Source organism: Anticarsia gemmatalis, chromosome 16, assembly GCF_050436995.1.
Source record: "Anticarsia gemmatalis isolate Benzon Research Colony breed Stoneville strain chromosome 16, ilAntGemm2 primary, whole genome shotgun sequence".
NCBI lineage: Eukaryota > Metazoa > Arthropoda > Insecta > Lepidoptera > Erebidae > Anticarsia > Anticarsia gemmatalis.
The window spans coordinates 4,762,392-4,786,608 of NC_134760.1; the positions used below are offsets into that span (position 1 = coordinate 4,762,392).

Sequence of the window (24,217 nt, forward strand, 5' to 3'; positions counted from 1 at the left end):
AAATTTTGATAAACCATTTTATCTATGTATCCTCGAATATTATCGCTCTGATCCAAATCAACGACAGATATCAAATATTAACAGAAATCTGCCAAACATAAGTGGATTTCTTAGTTAAGTGCTCTTATGTTAAGTGGCGGTTCAACAAAACCACAGATAATACTCGATAAACTCACAAATACAAACAATATTAATTAACTGAGATTAGATTGTGCAATCAAATAGTTCGAATATTGATAAATTGTACACGTGAATTAACATAATGTTTTATTAGAAGGGAAAAAACGCATGCCAATTTTAAACACTGACTCATTGAATGATATTTGGATAAATCCATTCAAGAATTGACCTTTTTATTTTAAGAACATAAGATTTGCATGCCTAAAATATTGTTTGATACATTTATTGAGGGCACGCAAAGTCCCCAGTCCCCGTGGTGGACTTAAGGCCTAACCCCACCCTCGATTGGGAGGAGACCCTTGCCCTGCAGTGGAACAATCATAGTTTAAAAAAAAATAATTCAAGCCCGCAGCTTACTTGGTAATTCTACTCGGATTACAGTAGTCTATATACAGGCTTTCAATCGATCTTTTACAAAGTTAGGGCTATACCTAGAAAGGTTCTCGAGGTCTATGTTGTAACTGTTTTGGCATCCACTTCGATTGAATAATGGAGTATATTGACGACGTACGCGCAGTGCGTGCAAAACTTTTACGTTTGGCGAGCATGCGACGTTTAGATCCATTATTCACAATACACATGGCGTTTAACTTGTAATAAAATACTGTATGACGCTTTACTTATTACGTCACGAGTAGGCGAGAGCGACCAGTATCGTGATCGCATGCTTTCGATACAGCAATGGTAATATCGAGCTCCTCTCACATTTGAATAAATAACGTTTTGATATTTGGACGAGATGAGTTTACGTTTGACATTTATATTTCGAGTGGCAAACTAAATTTTTATTCAATGCAAATATTGAATTTTCACTTAAAATGTAACACTTCTTGCTGACTAACTACAGCGCTCTTCTCTGAAGAGTCCAATCGATAACTATCTAGCATTTGCATTGTAATTTCTTATCGTTATAGTTGACAACAACCGCTTCCTTAGAAATTACGCTTTTGTGAATAACAAGGGAAATACCCCGTCTCGCCATAAAGTTATTACCAACACGGCGTTATCAACATAACATCATTTATAACGTTGTATACATACGTTTAACCGTATTATCTAATATTCAAGAATTTAGGTGTAGGTTCTGTTTAAACTTCTAATGTAAAGTTGCGTGAGTCTAAAGTATGTGTGTTTCTAGTAAATAGAGGGGCATTCTATGTTGTTAAGTAGTCATGTGTAGAGACGTCAAAGTATAGCTCCGGTCAGGGAATAAAAGCTGAATTTGTAGCGTAAGTATATTTAGTTCTGCTCATCTAACAAAGCATCAAAGTTTATTTTTAATTTAAAATTACTTAAATCTGTTTTCAGTTGCAAACGCATCAAAATATTTTCACACATAACGAGGTCTTATCTTTACGAGCAAATGTAACGGAAACTGTAAATACTACGGTGTATCTAGTAGGTACACTAGCTTGCCTAATCTTCACCGCAATAACGGAAAAACTAATCATAAAATACTGATACCTAGAGCGTATACATCGAGTCTGTTTTTAATCCAACTGACTTTACAAGTGGCTCTATTTGAGTACTGGCCATTTGAATAAAAAAAAACTTTTTAATATCTATTTCCGTCCATGATTTAAAATAGCTTATTACGTACATTTTCCACTAAAGTCTGTGTTATCTCTATGCTTGATAATAATATGGTCTATCGATATCAGTTCGGCAATTCAATCATTCAATCATAAAGACAAATTAAGTTAATACATTTTATACTTCTGTTATCACGTAAGTATAGATAATAGGTATCTGTACGATCAGTACATTAAATTCTTAGTAACTATTTCAGTGCATTTTCTTTAAAACGCGAATATTTTACATCAAAATATATTCCTACAGTTGCAAGTTTTATAATTTATATCGTTAACGTAAAACATTATTAAAATATTACGTTTTAACGTGGTCAATGCTCGTATAAATCATTCCTATGAATATTTATTATACTCGGATATTGTATGAAATTAGCACGTACCAGTATTAAGCGGACGGTAAACATTAATGTTAAGCTATTATTCGCATACATCTATACATACTATGGGTTTTATATTTGAACAATAGCGATAAACGCTCGACTTACTGAAGGATGTGTGTGAAAAATTACTTGATTAACAGTTAATTGCTTTTTTTAAATAGTGTTAGAATATAACACGCTTGCATACGAACTGCATAATAATATGTTATAGAACACGGATGAACATAATATTATGTATTATGTCCAGTAATATATAACTGGCAATAAATATTCTATATCTTTTTTTCTTCGGTAACTGGCTTCCTCACTTACACTAATGTGTAATGTTGAATAACCATCATTTCAGTAGAAAAGTATTTTCTTCCTCTAGAAGTCGACATTTCGTTTCCTTTAAACGCAACTTAACACCGAGTTATTATTGGAACTGTTATTTTCTTGGTAACATGGTCTATTTCCGAGCAAATTAAATATAGATAAATTACAGGAATTCATGTCTAAAACTGGACTGCTAATAGGAAAGTGGATGGCTGCAGGTCGTCAAGGACAAGATAGTATATACTTAGTTCACGGAAAAGCTTCTGCTTTAAAATAGCACTTTATAGAAATATGGATAAGTGACCGTGAGACGTCGTCGTGTAAGGTTAAATCTATTCTTTCATGTTTTGCGTATGATTTTTTAGTCACATTTTTTTTTGCTTTTTTGTTAGCCTGTACTGTCCCACTGGTCGCGTGTATTTTTAATTTTTCGAATAATTTGAGTGTTCAATTACTATCAAAAACCAACATATAATTACATACAGAAAAAAAAAATGTAGTAAACTTACTTTTCAAAACGGACGTCTGTGAGAGATCTGTTTATTGAGATCCTGTCGCTGGCCAGTAAGTTAAACTGGTTCTCTTGGAACTTGTCCAACATCAACTTTTCTTCCTCTATTGGAATGTTCACCGGCTTACCTGAAACATCATCATAATTTAACACAAACTGAAAGAATAAGTAATGAGCGATTGCTTGTGAGATAGCTGAATTCCCCTTCGCTTGCTAAAGCTACAATCTTCTTTTCAAACTATCGAGCAGTTATAACAAGACGTCAATAACATATGAAAACCTAGATCTTCATAGGTAACAGCTACTCGAGTTTACCTCAGCCTAATCGACCAAATCCTAGTTGCTCAAGCGATACCCAGTACGGTGCAACAACGACAGCCTACGTTGAAACAAATGTACGTTGCGTTACTAAAAGGGAAACGAAAGTAAAGAAACACTTGTAATCTAATAAAACATGAAAGTCTAGTGACTAGTTGTAAAACAAGTTCAATCTGAAACCGTATTGGGATCCAGTTATTAGGACTTTAGTTGTTCGAAACTGGTTGAACCACTTTGGGTGGCCCCGAATTTTCTAGCACTTGTAGCCTAGACCATTGATTACACCATTACTAGCTTTTGCCCGCGACTTAGGCTGCGTGGTTAGATTTAGGGCAGAATTAACATACATACATTCATCCCCTTTTCAAAACCTTTTTTCGCGATAAAAAGTAGTATTTCAGTCAATTCTATCTCTGAACCAAATTCCATTTAAGTCGGTTGATTGGTTTAGAATCAAAAGCGTAACAGACAGGTTAATAATTAATTAGTAGGGAAGTAGGGATAAATGGATACAAACGTTGCTCCTACTAATGTGTCTAAAAATAATACCTAAGTAATTATGACTAATCATAATTATATCATTACTTCATTCTTTTAAACCATCCACGCTATTGTATGCGTGTAAGTTAAGATCGTGCTTTTTGTATTCATTCATGCCAGTAATAATTAACCCGTATCTACACACGGCTGGGTATAGTTTTCCCTTTGTGACAGCATTTTATTCATATTAAGGATAATTGGGATAAGCTCGATAAATACTTATAGGATAACCGCAGTCTACAAAAAATACACATGCTACAATTCATAATCTATGTGAGATTTTGTGTGTTTTTATTATCGTTTTGCTCGCAGAAAGCATAGGATAGCATAGCATAGAATCGATTTTAAGCCTATTTTATGACGTTTTCGGATTCACATTCACATCCTGATGATTTACCGTAATTTAATTTATTAGCAATAGATCGTTCTTTTTAGCTCGTTTTTACTCGATAATTAAGCCATTATGTGAGTATAGTTAAGATCTATGGTTCCTGCCTGTTCCTAAAATTATGTGTTCCTGCTGAAAGAAACTTTTTTTGAGAGCTAAAGTCTCTTACGAAATGTTCTAAGAAAGTATTTAATAAACTAATAGAGACGAATTTGGTTTGAGACGGACACCATAATCGATTATGGAAACCAGCTAATAATGTGTAAAATACAAAACACGCTAAATGATTACTCAAACAAAACTATATTAATTAAAGTGAAGTTACGCATATCATAATAATGACGTTGTTAAGTATTTATTAACTAACCCAGTAAAACGGCAACACTCCATTTATTTAAAACCGGTCTGAAACTACCTAGTTAACGGCATCGAATTTGTTTTCGTAATTATTTAACCTTTTAAAATATAAGGTGTAAGAGTGCTATTGAAACCAAGCCAAGAAAAGATTACTGGGTTCTTTGACACCACAGGAGTAAAAACAACTGCACAATGAGAAATTTATTCTCGTCTCTATATAGCAGTCCTTATCATTCAGACAGATCTTCGTAAATAGAAAGCCGCACTCGTGTTCAAAATTACGTACAGCTGAAAAACGTTACTAACAAAACAGGTTTCAAGCTCTAAAATTGAAAGTAGACACGTCATAGAACTTGCTAAATATGTTGAGTTCAATTCGAAATATCACATGCTTTTTTTTTCTAAGAGTGAACGTTACGTTATAATTTTGTATAGACGATGTAGGAAGATTATCGTAAAAGAATATCGAAAATACTCGTTATTAATTTATATGAGCAAATTGCAAAGTTGCTAAGGATAAAGCTTTACGCGATTTGATTTAAGTTTTCAAGGCAATTGCATAAATAAAGGTCGTATATACAAGTAGCGGAACTTGTTAATTATGCCGATTAAAAAAGTTCTGAATATTTTTCATTGCATGCATAACAAGTGTCGCAGTGCGCACACGCGCCTTTTTGTTTGTTAAGGCACATACGAAACTATACATAAGGTTTATTTTCGTATCCAGCATATTATTTATTTACCTGACCTAATGTATATTGAGTACATACAGAACCTATACTTTCGTTCTGCTTAAAATTCTACAGGGTCATATAACTAAAAATAGTTCTGATTATTAGATAAGGTGATGAAAGGAAGTGCTCTGGACACCAGCCAATATGTTTATGATTTATTAATTCCCATATATTCAGTTTTAAAAAATATTCACTGGAAAAACTAAATATAAATGAAAACATAATCTATGTTGTCTATCACGTCTAGTCAATCGTATGGTTAACCACAACTGGGAACAAGAGGTTTTAATCAACATCCGGTCTTCAAACGTGGTTAAGTGACGCGTTAAATTTACGATTCCGAAAAAGTTATTAAAATACATAATATTTTTGGAGCAAAAAAGTTACAACAATTGTCTATAGTATACAATAATAAAAATATCTAATGAACCTTTGAATAACTTGAAAGGTATTTCCCTGACTATATTATAATAATTTTATGGAAATGTTCGATAATCTATGATATCTAACTGTATAAAAATACAAAGTTAATTTGTGCTAGTTCAACAGCCTACCTTGACCTCGAAATGTAGGCATATTTGGTAGGTATATATTAGAGTGATTTTATGAGATTATTTACATCATAAGGCAAGTTAACAGTTAAGATATTTTATGACGACATTTTTATTGGGATGAGAGAGTTAAGTTAGCTAGCATATTAAGAATAATATCATTTTTAAGGATTTAACAGTTACTGTTATATTTTTTGTATATTAAATCACAAAATATGGAGAGCCCTGATGGAAACCCAACAGTATTGAATGTAAACTAAAATGGATGTAGGATGACTATAATATTTTATTTCTACCTAACCAAAATACTTGTTAAGTCTATGACAAAATGGTTTACCCAGACAAAAAGTTATTCATCTGGATTCATAGTAATACTGCTGTGGCAAATAACAATATGACACTTTTAAACCCTTTCATATTGTCAATAGATGTAATGTGCTAACATAATATCCACATATAATACCCTTTCTACTCAAAGTGAGGCATAACAAAAAGTGAAACTTGAAAATTACACTTTGTGTCAATAAAATGACTATCATCCTCTTTCAAATTGTTCATAATTTTATACAACAATACTGAAATGTCCAACCACATCATAAAAATAAATGGATAATAGATTTCAACAGCCAGGGATTATATCACACAAAAGTGTAAATAGAGCTTAACAGAAAATTGTTATTCCTATTATAATCTATCTATTTGCAAAATTACTAGGTATAGGTAGGTATAATTGTTTTCAAAATTAGACCAACAATCATATCATAATATCCTACATTCTGCATACTATATTGTAAAATAAGTTATATTAATTTTATCTTATTTATCCAAAAATTACATTAATACAAATATTTTTTATCTAAGTAAGGAGACTAATCCAATTAATGATAGAATAAAACTTACCCATCTCTCCAGGTGATGAGCCAACAGGTTTGACAACAGGTGCTGGCTCCCAACTCTGGAGCCGTGACTTTGGATATGGAGCCAGCATTATCCCATCATCCCCTATCCCATCTTGTTCCACTTCATTCACTTCTAAATTTGTGTCATCATCATCTATCCGGTCCCTTTGTAATGCTGCTGCTATTGCAGCTTTCTTACCCCTAAACTCTTCCTTAGTCTATTTGGAAGAACAAAACAAAATTATATGCAATGTGAAATACAAAAGTTTGTATTCCAGCAAAAACATTTTTTTTACAGATAACTTAAGCCTTTAAAACTGTTTTGTATTATTATCTTAAGTTTCTAGAATCTTTTTGGCAAAGCACTGATGATTTCATATAATAAAAAATATTTTGTGAGCATAAAATAATAAATGCAAAAACATCTAGGTCAAATAAATAATTTAAATTTCTATGACAACAAGTAATTATGGGCCATAAAATATAATAAAAAAACTGCATTAATAAATGTTTCTATGGTATAAATAGCCACATTAGACATGGAGGACCATGACCTAAACAAATGCCAAGAGTCATTGACATCACTGATGCCTGACTTATGAAACAGTTTGTGAAACCAAATCCATTACTTTAAATGTCAGTTATTATTTTATACTTCATTAAATTTTCTAGTATTCATTTATTACCATAAATAGAACCACCTAGTGGCTGATCAAATATTTAATAAATGACATGGAATCTTAACAGATTTCTTGCTATCAATGTTTGTGGGTGATTTTGTCTATTAAATTAGCAACTAGTTGAACTCCCTTTCACTAGTCATAGAGTATTACTAAGTGTTAGTACACTTATAACAACTGGACTCCCACATAACAGTGAATAACTTTATAAGTTAAGACCATCTAGACAGTTACATTCCTTCAGTTAAATGAATTTCTACAGTTATTTGGTCAACCAAGATGAATCTTGCAAATACTGTAAACAAGTTGAATTTACAATGTCAGTGTGAGTGCAGGCTGTCAGATGCTGAACTTATCCTAGTTTTTACCTGAACAACGACTACATTAGACTTTTTGCTGCAGTCCCAGCCGTCACCGAAGCAGTCGGAGTACATAGCAAGCAGCATGACATCCACTAGGACCCATACTAGCGATGTGATCAATATTATCCGGCATGTGTGTATCCGTATTTTGCTCCTGAACATTTTAATCGATCAAGTTCGCACGCACTAGGGTTCACTGCCTCATGACAACACGGCCACACTAATGTCACGTTATCTTCCCGACCTGCAACACACGCGAAATTCAGCAAACAAAGCAAAACTAACTGTGATTTTGTTCACCGATTAAACTTCGACACATCATATAGATAAGATCATACACATCTCGTTTGATATTAATATTATACCGTGCTGCATCAACAATCTAAATATCTAAGCAAAATTTTACAGTAAGTAGGTTTCCGGATCTAAAAAGTGGATAGAGCACTAAATTTCTCACTCGCAGTCAATCAATAATTAAATTACACTCGTTGATAAATATATAAATCGTAAAAAATAAATTAACGCAATAAAAAATAAATTAAATACCGTTTTATTTTTGTGAAACTTATTAATTAAATGCAACGATAGTGAATGGTAGCTCGCGGTCCACATTCAACTCGTCACAATCAATTCCATCGACAATCGCCAATCGCGACAAGCCAAAATGTATACGTCAAACTTTCTACCGTGTCAAAATGGGCCGCAATTCTGCTATTTATTGGAAATCAGTATTTTCTATTAAATTTCATAATTATATCAGCATAATCACAAAATAAAAGTATTGAAACTTAATATATTGTTAATAGTCGCAAGAATTAAAAGATAGAATACAAAATAATCAAAAACTTTATAAGAGTAACAGCAAAACGTTGCAGAATTGTACATTGTCTATGTCAGTAGACAAAAACATGCAAAACTCAGAAAATATGTACATGTGGTAACATTTTTTTGCAGTTAATTTGTTTCTTCCGAAGATGTTTCCAATACCTATATTTAAAATTTTACTAATAAATTGAAAGACATACTGCTACTTACAAATTGCGTAAATTCCACTCACAGCTTTCGGATTTTTGATGCCATTTGACACATGACAGTGTAGCAGAAACGTCGAAGTATCGATATCGATATACAGCAGCCGTTTTTAATAGAAATATTCACATTTTAACATACGTTCCACATCAAAAGTTACTGTCCTACTGCTGGGCAAGGGTCTCCCTCCAAATGAGGGAGAGGTTAGGCCTTAAGTCTACCACGCTGGCCAAATGCGGTTTGAAGACTTCGCATGCCCTCAATAAATGTATTAATTACGTTGTTACATTTTACGTTTTCCTTCACCGTTCACAAATAACTTCGAAAGTTCATTGCTGTGTTGTCTCGGGTTCGAATTTGCAAACACTTTCGTAGGAGGTGCCAACTTAAACCACTTTGTTATCACTGTATTAAACAAATGTTTTTACTTTTTCCTATCTCATCTCATTGTTATGCAACTTTTAATCATTCAGGTAGTTTAATATTGGAATTTGGTGCCATGTTATTTTGTTTGTTTTACTTATTTTTAATATATCCCTCAATAGGTTAAATATATACTTTTTAAATGTGTTAATAATTTTAAAATTCTCAACGCTAGTCTTTAATGTAACAATTCGATCATTTTATTTTTGGTACATTATTTCTAACATTTATTTTGTGTCTATCGATATAATAGATAGACGTAGACTTTGCAATCCCTAGGTTGCTGACTGGTTAGCGGATTGACAGCCGTGACAGCTTGTGACAGCTGTGAGCTGTCTGATAGTCTGTTATCATCATTCGGTAGTTGATCCCAAATCTAGATTTAACAACGAGCCACTGCTAGGATAGTTTATTCGTTAGTGTAATGTACATTTTGATGTATTAAGTGAAATTAAAAATATATTCAATTTCTTTCATTTTGTAACAGTAATAAATACAAATACGTAACTTGTTGAGGATTCAACCGCTCAGCAATCTTCAGCACTTCAAGATATCGAGTTAAAGGTGCATTTCAACACTTGAAAAATAATCAAGGATAGAGGATATTCAAAGCATCCTGTCAGTTCCTGCGGACCTCCAGATATTGGCAGTAGACTTCGACGAATGAACTGGAACTTGGATAAGAGTATGTCACTTTTTTAAGAATTTACACAAGTGTAATTTAGCTTAATTACTTATCTTTTCTTACCAGAATAATTTAATTTATAATTATGAACAGAAACAAGAACAGTTCTAGGATGACGCGGAATGACGAATTCGCCAGCGAAACAAAGACTGCATACAAACTTATAACAAATGAAGAGAAGCCACCTGACATCAAATATGAAAAAGAGAACTCATGGGTGGCTGGAGTTCAGATGTTTGTATCGTTCTTGCTGGCTGGTTTTGGCATGGTAGCTGCCAGTCTGTTACTAGATGTGGTGCAACATTGGGATGTGTTTACCAAAGTATCAGAAGTTTACATCCTAGTGCCGGCCCTGCTGGGGTTGAAAGGTAACTTGGAAATGACTTTAGCATCTAGATTGTCAACTCATGCCCACTTGGGTCATCTGGATACTAGTTTGGGATCATTGGTAATTGGAAATTTGTGTCTCATTCAATGTCAAGCTGTTCTTGTAGGGTTCTTGGCTGCCATGGCCGCAGTTGCCATGGGCTGGATACCAGAGGGACAATTTGATGTTCATCATGCATTATTGTTGTGTGCGTCTAGTGTATTGACAGCATCATCTGCCAGTTTTGTACTCGGTATTATCATGATAGGAGTGGTAGTGGTATCAAAGAAGTTAAATATAAATCCAGATAATGTTGCTACACCTATAGCAGCTAGTTTGGGAGATTTGACAACCTTGGCACTATTATCTTGGATAGCGTCGTTACTGTTTAAATCTATTGGCACAAGTGCTTTACTACCATCTATTATTATCGTTGTTGGCGCGTGGCTCGTACCAGTGTGTGGGTATATCGCTTGGAATAATGAATTTACTAGGCAAGCATTGGATGAAGGATGGGTTCCTGTTGTTTCTGCCATGGTAATCAGCAGTGCTGGAGGATTAATCCTGGACCACACTGTGTCAATGTATTCTGGAATTGCTGTCTATCAACTGGTTATTAATGGAATTGGTGGCAACATGGTGGCTGTACATGCCTCCAGATTATCTACACAACTACACACTGGACAAAAGGAAGGTTCTGTTATTGGCAGTACCACCAAACTTTTATTACTTATGGTCATTCCTGGCCAGCTGATATTCATTTACACGATTGGATACTTAAGGGCTGGCCATACATCCACAACACCTACATTCATACTGGTTTATATGTCTGCTGCACTATTGCAAGTGTTTTTGTTGCTAACAATCAGTCACTACATGGTGGGATGGATGTGGCGTATGGGTATGGATCCTGATAACTCAGCAATACCGTACCTTACTGCACTGGGCGATTTACTAGGCACAGCACTACTGGGTGTGGCGTTCAGTATTCTATATGTTATTGGTGATAAAGACAGTGATGTTGGTGACTAAAATTAGTAATTATTTTTGTATGTTTGCTTGAGAAGCTATTTTTTTCCTTTATACATAATTATATAATGTTGTAAGACTTCTAACTTATAAGACTTTGATGGTGGCATTATTCACCCATGTGCCATGATTTTATCTCATCTCTGTATGTACTTAAGTGGCAACCTCAGACATATTTGCAGGCAACATTACTTATCACATTTATCAACAGCAGTCATTGTGAAACCTTGTTTTATACTAATAACTTTTACATGATGTACTTACATGACCTGTTGTCAATGTACAGAAGACTTAAAATATGTACATAAATAATAATGGTGCTATTATATACTTAAAAGTAAAAAGAACATATTTTTATAAGTACATTAAATAATAATAAAAAGGGCATTGAATTTTGTGATTTCAATAAACTTGTTGATTTTGTTCTGTTAGTCTTTTATTAACTGTACTATCTATGACGGCATTATTTATCTCTTTATTCGCAGTAGAAATAGTAGATAGTGAGCACGAACTTTAAGTGGCTAAATTAATTCGTAATAGGAGGCGTTCATTTAATATGGCCTCGATACATGTGTAGTGTTTAACCAGCTCCTTCCCACACGAAATAGATATTTTATAAAGTCCTCCATATCTACTTACTTAGTAAAAACTGCAGATGCATGATATGATTTATTATCTAATCGAATTTTTGACAGGCTTATTTCTGTCCAAATCGATACTGTACTACTTATATATTTTTACATTAAAACATTCAATGCATAAATTGATAAGAAAAATCAGACATTAGAAAACTTTAACAATTTTACAGCCACGGTAATTTACTGTGGTGTAGTTATATGTATTGAAAATTATTATCAAGTAGTACCTACCTACCTGATATCTATTTCAGTGCCGCAAAGTATCGCAAATGGAATGTAAATATATTTTTAATGGCTCTTAATGAGCTCGAGAAACCGTTAAATGAAAAGTACAATTAGAAGGTAGGTATTTTATTAGGAAGTTAATTACTAATAAATTTCATTGCTCAACGGCAAGTCAATTAATTAGCGAAAAGCTATTAATTATCATTTCGATAAGTAAACGGGTTTTCCCGTCGCTACATTATCTACGACACGAGTATTACCAAATGTGGTAAGTTATCGACCGACAATACTGGTGGTTATGCTTTAGTTATCCTCTTACAATCAACAGCTAGGTACTTCGCTAATACCGATAATTTGATGTCCGACTCAAATAAATTTAGAGCGCTAAATAGCCATTAATATTATAGGGCATAAATGGTTTATTATATGTGTGTCTGTGATGCGGTCGGATGCGTACGCGACTGCCGCGCAAGAAGTCCCGGGTTCAAATCCTGGGTCGGGTCAAAAAAAAGTTTTTCCGAGTTTACTGTAAAAAAAATCTCAAAGATTGCCTGGAGTTAGGAACATGAGGTCGTAGGCCAATGTGCCCCGGAGAGCACGTATTAGGCGTCGGTCCTGCGCCTGACCTCTCCCTGGTTGTGTCTGTTTAGCCGTCCCACCGGTGACCGGACTATGAGAGTCAAGGAATAGAGAGTGTAGGTACATGTGTTCGGGGCACGGACCTGCGGGCTTATCACGTATCTAAGTTGACAGCTAGTATACGTCAAATCTATGGTCACATTGCTGCTTTGACTTAGGCACTTGTCCCACCGCCAACGATGAACGAGTAACGAGTAGAGCTAGAATTGGAAACGAGTTGGCGAGCCGAGGGGAGTGAGTGTGTAGTTGCGGTAGTTGTGTAGCTCTGCTACAAACGAGTGTGCGAGTGAGGCGAGCGATCGCTCGCATCACTGTCATCATCGTAGAGAAATGACAGCTGGTGGCTCTCTCGACGTGTGTTCTAATCGCGCGGGTATCGCTGAGCGATTGTTATTTTTCATGGTTCTGGTCGCTTAGCAACAGACTAGTGAAGAGAGTGCTCGCCGTCAGCGTGAACAGTCAGCGATCAACTATTTGTATATGTGTCTCTTTTGTTTACATGGAATACATATCTACTATACGTTTCTTGAACGAGAAAATAGCCGATAGTTTGTCGTTTTCTCGTCGGCGGTGGGACAAGTGCCTTAACGTATTAATCACTATCATCTAAGGAAAAAAACAATGGACAGCACAGTGGCTTTCAAATGGTTGTCATCTGAGATACGTGATAGCCCCTCTGGCCTGTCTAAACTAAGTTCTGTACAGTTGGCTGCAGGTTTCAATGAAACTGGCCGCCATAGCGGAAATAATTACGAAATAACGATATGATTCATAATTTCTAGTAGTCTTATAACAGCAAGCGCCTACGTAGCAATAATAATTATTATTATAAACGTTAAAACAACACAACGAATTACGAAACTGATGCAAGTGACACTTACGCCATCTAGTGGACTATAAAAGTACTACCTATTTGTTTGCTCGACTGCACAATGCGAAGGTGGGCTATGTGCAAAATTTAACGTTCTATTTATTTCAAGACACATTTTAATCAATCGCTCTATGTTACCAACTCTACTTGTATGTCCGGTAGGTGCAGACCAGTACATATTCTTCAAAAAATAAGGCAATGATGTACCAGTAATGCTGAAATGCTATCTATTAATTCACCTCTTGCATTCATCTAAAACCAGCGTTTGTGGTATAATCAGTGACTAGGCGATCACCATGCCGCTGTCGCTGGATAGTTACAGGTTCGATTTCCACACGGAACAATATTTGTACGATTTACAAAATAATATACGTCGCATCATCGTGTTGACGTTATTTCTGTCAAACTACTTGAAATTACAAGTATAGGCCACAATACAAGAGTAACACACTAAATATTAATCGTGCAACGATCTGTTTGTTTTTATCTATGAATGCTTGGGTATAGGACCTTTTTGATTTCTCTAGGGCGAACAACAGCGTGTTGCGACGACGCATCGCAAAAACGATGTCACACAGCAATACAAGATTCTAAGACTAGCCTCGAAAATATTAGCGATATATTGACGAAACTCAGTGTTGTAGCCTAGCTTTAAGTCCATAGTAGGCAATTTAAATTACATCCATGTGGTGGACTCCTATAATTAAAATGGACAGTGCAGGCGCCTATATATAGAGTAACATCAGATTAGAAAAACTATCATATGATTATGCTATAAATTTTGATCGAAATAAAAGTAGATATGCAAAAAGTTGTTATTCATGAGAATATTATTTATTATTCTCATGTTTTGCAACTATTTGCACTAACAATGCGGATAATATTATTATATTACACGCATTGCAAAATACCTTGTTGGTTTGTGCACATGCACTTGTCTTAACAAATACTGAATAAAACAAAAGAACTTGTGTTTTTAGTTTATTATCTTATGCTAACGTCAGATGTTTACTTGACTTCACGTAACCTCCTGACAGCGGACCTGCAGGAAGAGGCGGCAGTGGTGGAGAATACCCATGCGCCTCCGGCTACGGTCCTCTTGCAGCGCTTGCAAGACCAGATGCCAACACAAGAGCGCTTCATGGCGTCCTGAAATTGAAAAACATTTGAAATTAATATAGATAGTGTCATAGGACAGTAGATTGTCAATCAGTTTTAGAATTAGTTTATCTACAATCTACACATATGAGTTTGTCATTTGTCAATCAACAATCAGTTCAAAAGGCCAAATATTGATGTGGTAATCTTTTTCTTCTAATTCTATTTAATACATATGAAAGAGATTTAAAATATTTATACAGGTAATAGATGAAATATAATTTCGAGTCCAAACAATTAATTATAATTGTAATGTAATAATATAGTTTCATTTAGTTAGTTTCTTACATGATTCTATTTTTAAACATAAACCTAATAGATTTCATTCATAAAAAGTAATAAAAAATAATCCATAAGTAAACAACCAAAATTGTGGATCATATAGGTACTCTATCTATCCCCTCAAACGTCCGTGGAGGGTATTGTAATATAATTATGGATACTTTAGTCTCCACGGACGTTTGAGTGGCTATTTGATCCACAAATTGCTTAAACAAAATATAACAGTGAAATCTTGGAACTGTAGTAAGTTAGACCCTGAATTAAGTTACGAAGGAGGCAATAATGAAGCTATTACAGCCTTATATTTACTGTTTATCTGGTAGCCACTAAATGTTGACTCTGACTGACTCAATACTGACAGTATTCACTTTGTAAAAAGCGTCTAAATATACTATAGTACTATTTCAATAAATAAATCAGTGAAAGCTTAACTAAGTACCGCGCAAACCATATCAAAACATTGTGAAATAACTAAGAAAAATTTTTTAGGTAAAGGATGTAAACATAACCTTATCTGCTAACAAAAGTTCAGCCCTTGCTTTCATAGCTGTATTCAGCAAAGGACGATTTGAGAGTGTAAGGAACACCGAGGGAAGTGCATTTTCTGTTGTGATACTAACCTTACCGCAGAACGAGCAAGTGTATTTTGCGTGCTGGGTGACTTCCATCTTTTTGACCATTTTACGGAGGGAGGCACCGTAACGTGTGCCATATTTGCCAGTGATTCCGACCTTCTTCGTGCGTTTGGCCTGAAAACATTACAATATTGTTTTACAAATCAACTGAAGCACTGCCACCGAAAGTTTGAACTGCGGTGAAACTTATACGTCCACGGCGTAAAATATTCGTACGGCACACTTATAACTTTCACTAGCACCCGTTTAACGAATCGTATCACTATTATTATCGTATGATTCTCAAAATATTTAGGAATATAATTCTCACCATTTTGATAACCTGTCTAACTCCGCGGTTGACAGAAAAGAAGAGAAACAATTTTTGACAGTTAAGTTCAGTGTTGCTTCTTCAAGTCAAACAGCACGATTATTCTACATTAGTCTATGGTAGCGGCAAGATTACCTTAAGAAAACCATTTTAATTTATTTAAAATTAAAACAAAAATGCGAACGCCTTGTAAATCAGCCATAAAAATGTTATATTTTATTAATGTTTAATGTGTAAAGAGCAAGCAAAAAGCTATAAATTTATTTTTCTAAGTAGGGAGACTGACTAAATTTTTTTGGGCAGCAATTTTTTTTAATGTTATTGATGCTAATTTATTGTTAAATTGTAGGTATAATTATATTAGACTAGGTAGGTACAACCTTTTTTGTATGAACATCTATATTTAGTAATATGGGCCTAGTGAACTCGGAAACTGGTTTTAGTGGCGCAATATATCTCCAGTGGTATCTTGACCATATTTAAAAGCTTAGTTAACTATCTAGCATTTTGTTGAATTTTAACTGTAGCCAGAACCCAGATAAATATGGATATCTATCCTGATTACTGTCGAGCTGTCTCCTTGCAATTGCAATCAGCTTTGTTTTTGACTTTGCATTAGATAATACTGGAACGCAACAACAGAGCTCCCATTTGTGATTGGCTTATCAACTGTCAAAAGTTGCGTTGTTCCAGTTACATAGAAAGTGCGTATCGTTAGCATTTTCAACGACCTACAACTTGTAAAAAGGTCGATCTTTCGTAAAATAAAACCGTCCTGATCATCTGGACGGCATAGTTTTAAATTAATTCCAAATCAAAATGTTGCGAACGATTATTGTACGAAACCAAGTTCTAAACGAAAGCTTGAAAAAAGCAATACGGTCAAATATCACGAGATGTATGAGCACAGAGTTGTCTCGAAGGAAACTTTCTAACAAGTGAGTATTTTTTGTTAAACTTTGTGTGGTGTTGAGTGAAAATATTAAGTTCTGTTATTAATGTGATAGTTTCATAAATATTGTTATTTATTTATACAGAAATGTTTTTAGCCTACTAGTTGCATAACCAAAACGTCAATGGTATTCACCTTGCGAATTGTCACAATTAGCCGAGTATTTGCCGGTTATTCCACGTGTATCTTGTATTGTACGTCTTAGATTCATTTAGTAATTGAAAAATTCATTAAATCTGTATTATCTTGGTCAGAATTACTATTATTTGTAGTTAAAAGTCACAGAAATTTCTCAAGACTGAGCAAGTCATACACTTTCTTGTAAGATTCTTACTAGAGATGTTGAAATGGTATTCAAGTGCTAACTTATTAATAACTAAGCAGCTACTCATTACATTCACTTAAAACTTTATCTCATATCATTTGTAAACTTTCAAAGGTAGTACATATTTAGGAACGAATGGCTTCGGAGAGTGTACTTCTCAATAGTATCTTAAGGTCATAACTGTGTAAGCTCTAAACAATGGATATGTTTTGCAATGTTATTTTAGTACTATTAGTAGGATTTATAAACACCAGGAAGTAAACATTTTACCTTATTATATACACTTACAGGTACCCAATGAAAAACCCATGACTTATACCTATGTATAGTATGTATAGGAAAATGCCGGAATACAAATAGTTTTTACCTCATACACCTAAATTAGAGTAACAACATTGTTCACACAACTATGTACTGATTTCAGTCGGTCAATCACTCATGTTACAAGTGATGATAATTAAATAATGAATCAATAAAAGATAACGCTCATTAAGTATAAAAAAGTAAACTGAGATTACATACTATAGTTTTATAATTTGCATTGTACATTGTTTTATCAGAGCTGATAAAAATGTCTGCATGATTCTCATTCTCAAGATAACTTTATTTTTAAATATCAGACCTGTTTTAACTAAAGGCTCAGGTATATAAAAATCTGGATATTGTTTCTTAGAGGGATTTTATTTGTAGTTTATAGTAATTGTTATATCACAGAGATGTTCCTAATCTTATAAACTAAGTTTCAACTATTAAATGAGTAATTTTATCCATATACTTTTAAAAATAGGGAAATCAACAATGTTCAACTTGCTATGGAATATGACTTTACATAATAATTGCAAATTATTTATACCTATATCATTGTTTATACAGAATATTCATGTCATCAATGTTAGTATACGAAAAGCCCTTGACTCTGATAAGAAATATCTATCAAGAACTGATTCAGTTTATTACATACTTTCTATAGCATTTTCTAACTTTCTTACCATTTATAATAAAAGGTAACTCATGGTAATAACTGGTGATTATGCAAAAGAATCCAGTATTATAATTATTAAGATTTATCTCTAAGATTCCTAGTGTTATCATTGAGATGTCTGAAGTGTGGCTGTGATTACGACATGATATTTTATCTCTAGGTGACTTTGATAAGATGTTAAACAAAATAATACTTGCTATGTATAGTGAGCTAAGATGTTCCTTTTGGTTGTTACTATGAAATTACTTAAACACTGGCAAGAATATAAGAGTACTTTGTCCTTTATTAAGCTCTCTTTTACCTCATAGCTCAGATGTTGTTAGAAAGTGTAACAATTAAATTAATAGCATTGGTGATAATGAACAAAGTCGTGACCCGTCAAGGATGTTTAAAAAAAGTTGATAGGCTCTAAATATGTGCTGTTAGTAGTAGTAATGTATTATTTTCTTTTTTTACAGAATATTATGTACTCAGAACAGAAAGATATTGGCCGCACCACAATGGACAACTCAAATAAGGTACTATGCCGATCTGCCCTCACACACAAAGGTTTTGTTGCCGGCGTTATCACCTACCATGGAGAGCGGCTCCATCGTCGGCTGGTCAAAGAAGGAGGGAGACAAATTGAGCGAAGGCAATTGTTTTTTTTACTTTATTTAATTTTAAATTTTATAGACGCAACATAATGTCTCATTTTTTTTTTACTATATTAGAGCAAATAACTTTTGTAATCTGATCAACTAAAAGTTTCTTAGAAACCTACGGGATGAATCCTCATTTTACTCATGAAATTAATGTTTTTAGGTGACCTACTGTGCGAGATTGAAACAGACAAGGCGACAATGGGTTTTGAAACCCCTGAAGAGGGTTACTTGGCTAAAATCCTGATTCCTACAGGAGAAAAGGGTGTGCCAGTTGGTAAACTGCTGTGCATCATTGTAGAGAGTCCGGATGCAGTTGCTGCATTCAAAGACTTCAAGGATGACTGTAAGACCCAGCAAAATATTTATAGTATCTCCTGAATTTTTGAATAGACAATGTTCTATAGTTTTAAAATGTATTATATTTGGTGTCCAATGTCGTAATCATACCTAAAGCATGTGGGAACTTTCATAACCATTTATTAACGTAAACTATAAATGATTCCTCAATAGGTTATGAAAACATACTAATATGATTAGATGTTAGAAATCGTAAACCTTGGGGTGTTTACTGCGTTATCGCAAACAACTAATTAAATGTAAACATGTAACAAAGGACATCTCACTCAATATGGTTTTTATAAGAGCAGAATATGTGGGCATTTGTGTTCAGAAGTATGTACAAAAATATGCGTCTGATATTTCGCACGTCACGGCGGCGAGTTTCACTGAAATTAGCCAACGATGTCTTTGAAACTAGCCAACTGCGCGGGAGTTGACGTGTGTCGAATTGCGCGTGACCTATGTTTCCACGTGCACTCACGGAGATTTGTGACCCAACTTCCGTTCGGGGTCATTGACACTACACATGAACGAAAACATCAGGGAGGAATTTTTGGTTCCATCAGACCTCTAGACTTTAGTAGGTAACACCAATAAGACACATAAGATAATAATAATAATTGTTAAACGCCGTCTACTGGGTGGAAAAATACTGCACTAAAACAATTAAAATGTTCCTCCTAATATTTTGATAACGGTGTATTTTTTAAATGTTTCCATAAACGAACAGTTCGGTGTTGTTTCGTGACCCTGCATGATTATTGGCATGGTTTTTGACTATCAATTGGTTGTATTCACAGCAACGGGGACTCCTTCCAAGCCGAAACCTAAAGGTAAGTAAAGTCATGGACGATATCATAATAATAATATACTAATATGGGGACTTACCACACATAATAAGTTTACGTTATATAAGTTAGTTTATTTTTTTTTACGATTGTGAATACACTTTGCTATAAATTAGTCTTATAAATTTCTATTATGTTTCCTTATTAAATACATATATTTTAGACAAAGAGAGGCCTAAACTCAGCAGTGGGTATAATGGGGATAGTGTATGTCTATGTATAATGACGATGAAATATCTTGTACTTGTTATTGAGTTGGAGCTTACGTTTATTTATTTGTGCATTTAACAGCAGCGGCCGCGCCCGCGCCAGCTGCTCCCGCTGCGGCGCCAGCGCCCGCGGCCCCGGCGGCCGCCGCGCCCGCTCCCGCTGCGGCCGCACCCGCCCCCGCCGCGCCGCAACCCACCGGTAGGGTGTACGCCAGCCCCTTCGCTAGGAGAATCGCAGAACTCAGGAACATACGGCTCGGAGGTCAGCCTCATGCTTTGATATAAGCTGGATTTTCTCTTCGTATCTCTCTTGTGAAATGATCTTTCCTGGAATTTTACTTGTTCCGACGTCAATGAGACGACGAACGTTCCTTGAACAAAATATTGTTATTCTAGATTCTCTAATGGTAGGTAGTCTGCGTCAAACAAAAATTACTTTGTATCTTTCGGTTCTTTATCCAAACTCCTATTAGTTTGGTAATTTATTTAATTATTTTCATTAGCATTTCTGAGCTGTTAAAAAAATATTCCTTCATTTATCTATTATCTATTCTAAAACGCGGTTAAGTTATTCGGTGTTAGAATAAAAAGAAACTTGTTTAGTATTACAAAAATCCAGCTGTATCAAACATAATACAAAAGGCGGCATTGATTAAAAGTTGAATGACCTCGGTCATCAAATTACCTTTAATCTGTTACAGAAATTGAGCCTTCACTCACTCATTAACACCATCAACCATTAACACTGTCGCACAAATTGTAATATGCATGTGGCTGTAGAACGGATGAAGTAAATAGAAGGCTCAATTTCGCACTTTCTGCACTATCAAAGACTGACTCTTCTATTTATTTCGTGGGTTCTGCAGGCCAGGGTTCTGGGTTGTACGGTTCGGTGAAGAGTGGCGACTTGGCAGGTATGGCGGCGGCGCCGGCCAGCCTGCCCGCGCCGCCCGCGCCGGCGCCGGGCGCCACGTTCGTGGACGTGCCGCTGTCCGGCATGCGCGAGACCATCGCCAAGCGACTGTCGGCCGCCAAGCAGACCATCCCGCACTACCAGCTCAGCGCCACCGTCAATGTCGAGAAGACCATCGCCATGAGGAAGTTGGTGAACGACAGGCTGGCCGCCCAGAAGGCTGATTTCAAGGTGAGCAAGTTTGAACATATTCCATATAATCACAAGCAAATAATGTTTTTAAAATAAAACACACGACTTTGAATACTAGTCAAATTTCTAGACTAAAGTGAACTTGGATATTGGTTTTCAGCTTAACACTGTATTTTTGCTTTTGATGTTGTAGTTGTCCATGAACGACTTCATCGTGAAGGCTGTGGCGGCGGCGTGCAAGCGTGTGCCTACTGTTAACGCCCACTGGATGGACTCTTTCATTAGACAGTAAGTGTCAAACAGTTCAATTTAATACATACTTACATAAAATCATACCTTCCCATATGTGTAGACAGACCAAAGAGTTTCAATATAATATGTCAGAGATATGAACCTAAGTATAACAGATTGATTAAACAGCAATTCACAACAGGAAGATGGCTAAGCATAAATAATGCTCATATTCCTATTGTTACTGGAAGTTAAACCTTCAATCCAACAATCATTATTTTGAGTCTTAACATTTACCTTAAAACATTTTCAATCTCAATGATGACATAAGCCGTGACTGCGTCACATTCGGCCTTGAACAAATGTTATGAAACAAGCGGGCTAGCCCGACTTCGTATGGGTATAATACAATTTTATCCCATTGATTCTATTCTCATGGGAATTTTGATCACATCAATCCCTTAAAAACCTTTGTCCCGTCAGTTAAAAACAAATTAAAAAAAAATCTAAATTAATTAAGTGGTCCAGAAGTTATGCGCGTATATTTCGCAGTTTCTTTAATTGAATAACCAAAAAAAAATCTTTTGATTCCAGGTTCAGCAACGTGGACGTGAGCGTAGCAGTAGCGACACCATCAGGTCTGATCACGCCGATCCTGTTCAACTGCGACTCGCGCGGCATCCTGGAGCTGAGCAAGAACATGAAGGAGCTGGCGGGCAAGGCGCGCGACGGCAAGCTGCAGCCGCAGGAGTACCAGGGCGGCACTGTTACCGTCTCCAACCTGGGCATGTATGGTATGTACACCTTCTACAATGTTTTAATGAAAATATGTTGGTATTTAAATTGTTGCGTCGTGATATAGGATTTAATCCTAAACAAGTTCAAACGCCTTAGGGCTTAATAACAACTAAATATCCTTGGTTTGCGGTCTTGGCGACTATGTTGAATGTGAAGAATCATAAATGTAGATGCAGGGATAAATATCTTTTATACATCTTCTGTAACTGTAGGATTTGAAGCTTTGTTGCCTATTAGTATTGGTTCTTAAAAGTCGATATATTTATTTCCAGGTATCACGATGTTCAACGCGATCATCAACCCTCCCCAGTCGTTAATATTGGCGTGCGGTGGCTTGCAGGAGCTTGTCATCCCTGACAAGAATGAACCCCAAGGGTGAGTACTAGACCATTTTTTTAGCTACAACCAATAATGGGACTGTTTTTATATGCAAGTCATTTGTTGTGTCAGGTTCCGTGTGGCGAAGTTCGTGACATTCACCGCGTCGGCGGACCACAGGGTGATCGACGGAGCGGTGGGCGCGCAGTGGATGAACGCGCTCAAGGAGAATCTCGAGGACCCCGCCAACATGATCCTCTGAACACACACACACTCTCGCGCCACACTCAATACTACACACATATCGGCTCCCAGCTTAGTACCTATCGTTACATCCAAACGTCGTTTTGTAAGCTTGTAACTTTGTATTTAATTTTATTTATTTTATGTAATCATTTTAGAATATTGTATAAAAACTTAATGTAAGCGTTACTTATTTTAATTGTTTTTGTTACATTTTACACCTATCGAGCGGGCGATATAACGTGTCTGATTGCAGTGTGGGAGCGATCACTGCGATGTCCTTCGATTAACGTAGATAGTTCGATGTAGTTTTGATATTAATTTATTTAGTTGTTCTTTTATTACAAGTTTATTTTGATGTGCTGTGATTATCTGTCGCGTACTATTGTTTGTACAGTTTGATAGGGAGAAGTAATGGTAATGTAATAGGTGTAGATCGAGCGTTGCGTTTAATCGAAGGATGCGCGGCTTAACAACATAAGTGGTTATTTATTTATTATTGTAAGGAATCATAATCGTACAAAGTGAAATCATGGTGGCTCCATCCATTCCCGTGCGGTTATTAGGGGGACGTACACAACAATACGTTAGAGATTCTTATAAATTTTGATTTGGAATTATTTTTACACCGAAAGCCATTCAATTTTGTATAAATATTTATTGCATAAAAAATCTAATCAAGTATACTTGTAGTGGAGCAAAGATCTATCTACGTTTGTAATATTATTTTGTGCCTAAAGTGAAATTATTATGAGATAATTATAGAGCCGTGAATAGCGCGTGTATACACGTGCGTAGGCGCAAGATTGACCTATTGATCTTTTGTTAACATCTGTTTATAACAATTGAAGATGCAAATGATTATATGAACGTTAGTGGAATATAATATTTTACATATAGACTATTTTGTTTTATTTGCACAACATCACTTGATTGGACACACCCTTGGTTATGTAATCCCGAACAAATATAATGTAATATAGCATGTATCATAAGTGTACTTTATTAAATAGGCGAGTTGAAACTGAACAGCAAATATGAACCTACGCTTCGGTCACCCATCCCAGAAATGGGTCTAGTCTGACGTTGCCTTGCCTTGCCATGCCCATCAATGAGCATGAAGTA

The 24,217-nt window shown here is 35.3% G+C and overlaps 4 protein-coding genes across 11 annotated transcripts in view; 2 read left to right on the forward strand and 2 right to left on the reverse strand.

The window, feature by feature from the left end:
• Pgant5 (polypeptide N-acetylgalactosaminyltransferase 5) overlaps positions 1-8,484 on the reverse strand; it is a 30,353-nt gene extending 21,869 nt beyond the window's left edge. For all 4 annotated transcript variants that reach the window (XM_076124117.1, XM_076124115.1, XM_076124116.1 and 1 more), the window contains exons 1-4: positions 8,354-8,484; positions 7,814-8,051; positions 6,767-6,983; positions 2,977-3,106 (exon numbers count right to left, since the gene is read on the reverse strand). In XM_076124117.1, coding sequence (XP_075980232.1) covers positions 2,977-3,106; positions 6,767-6,983; positions 7,814-7,969 — 503 coding nt within the window. In that variant the 5' untranslated portion in view covers positions 7,970-8,051; positions 8,354-8,484. The remainder of the gene's footprint in view (positions 1-2,976; positions 3,107-6,766; positions 6,984-7,813; positions 8,052-8,353) is intronic.
• A 1,073-nt stretch (positions 8,485-9,557) lies between these two features.
• LOC142979408 (solute carrier family 41 member 1-like) lies at positions 9,558-11,766 on the forward strand. 2 transcript variants are annotated; one of them, XM_076124293.1, is made up of 2 exons: positions 9,558-9,944; positions 10,050-11,766. In XM_076124293.1, the coding sequence occupies exon 2, from the start codon at positions 10,057-10,059 to the stop codon at positions 11,341-11,343; it is 1,287 nt and encodes a 428-aa protein (XP_075980408.1). In that variant the 5' UTR covers positions 9,558-9,944; positions 10,050-10,056; the 3' UTR covers positions 11,344-11,766. The 2 variants fall into 2 exon arrangements, with proteins under 2 accessions (XP_075980408.1, XP_075980407.1); XM_076124292.1 differs by having other exon boundaries at positions 9,559-9,944; positions 10,038-11,766.
• Positions 11,767-14,681: 2,915 nt separating this feature from the next.
• RpL37A (ribosomal protein L37A) lies at positions 14,682-16,253 on the reverse strand. The gene is made up of 3 exons (XM_076123874.1): positions 16,099-16,253; positions 15,774-15,902; positions 14,682-14,862 (listed from the first exon to the last, which is right to left on the reverse strand). The coding sequence occupies exons 1-3, from the start codon at positions 16,099-16,101 to the stop codon at positions 14,722-14,724; spliced, it is 273 nt and encodes a 90-aa protein (XP_075979989.1). The 5' UTR covers positions 16,102-16,253; the 3' UTR covers positions 14,682-14,721.
• Positions 16,254-16,799: 546 nt separating this feature from the next.
• Positions 16,800-23,993, forward strand: muc (dihydrolipoamide S-acetyltransferase muc). 4 transcript variants are annotated; one of them, XM_076123869.1, is made up of 10 exons: positions 16,800-17,036; positions 18,816-18,991; positions 19,162-19,344; positions 20,141-20,173; positions 20,480-20,659; positions 21,264-21,541; positions 21,696-21,790; positions 22,328-22,527; positions 22,804-22,906; positions 22,982-23,993. In XM_076123869.1, exons 1-10 carry the CDS (start codon positions 16,918-16,920, stop codon positions 23,109-23,111), a joined length of 1,497 nt encoding a protein of 498 aa, XP_075979984.1. In that variant the 5' UTR covers positions 16,800-16,917; the 3' UTR covers positions 23,112-23,993. The 4 variants fall into 4 exon arrangements, with proteins under 4 accessions (XP_075979984.1, XP_075979987.1, XP_075979986.1 ...); XM_076123872.1 differs by having other exon boundaries at positions 21,312-21,541; XM_076123873.1 differs by having other exon boundaries at positions 16,801-17,036; positions 20,480-20,596; positions 21,312-21,541.
• Positions 23,994-24,217: the final 224 nt, after the last annotated feature.

Coding starts and splice junctions, on each gene's coding strand:
- LOC142979408 (XM_076124293.1), top strand. CDS start 10,057: ATGACGCGGAATGACGAATTCGCCAGCGAAACAAAGACTGCATACAAA.
- RpL37A (XM_076123874.1), bottom strand. Junction 14,863..15,773: donor CTTGCTCGTTCTGCGGTAAG/GTTAGTATCACA, acceptor TTTCAATTTCAG/GACGCCATGAAGCGCTCTTG.
- muc (XM_076123869.1), top strand. CDS start 16,918: ATGTTGCGAACGATTATTGTACGAAACCAAGTTCTAAACGAAAGCTTG. Junction 20,174..20,479: donor TTCCAAGCCGAAACCTAAAG/GTAAGTAAAGTC, acceptor TGCATTTAACAG/CAGCGGCCGCGCCCGCGCCA. Junction 21,542..21,695: donor CCCAGAAGGCTGATTTCAAG/GTGAGCAAGTTT, acceptor TTGATGTTGTAG/TTGTCCATGAACGACTTCAT.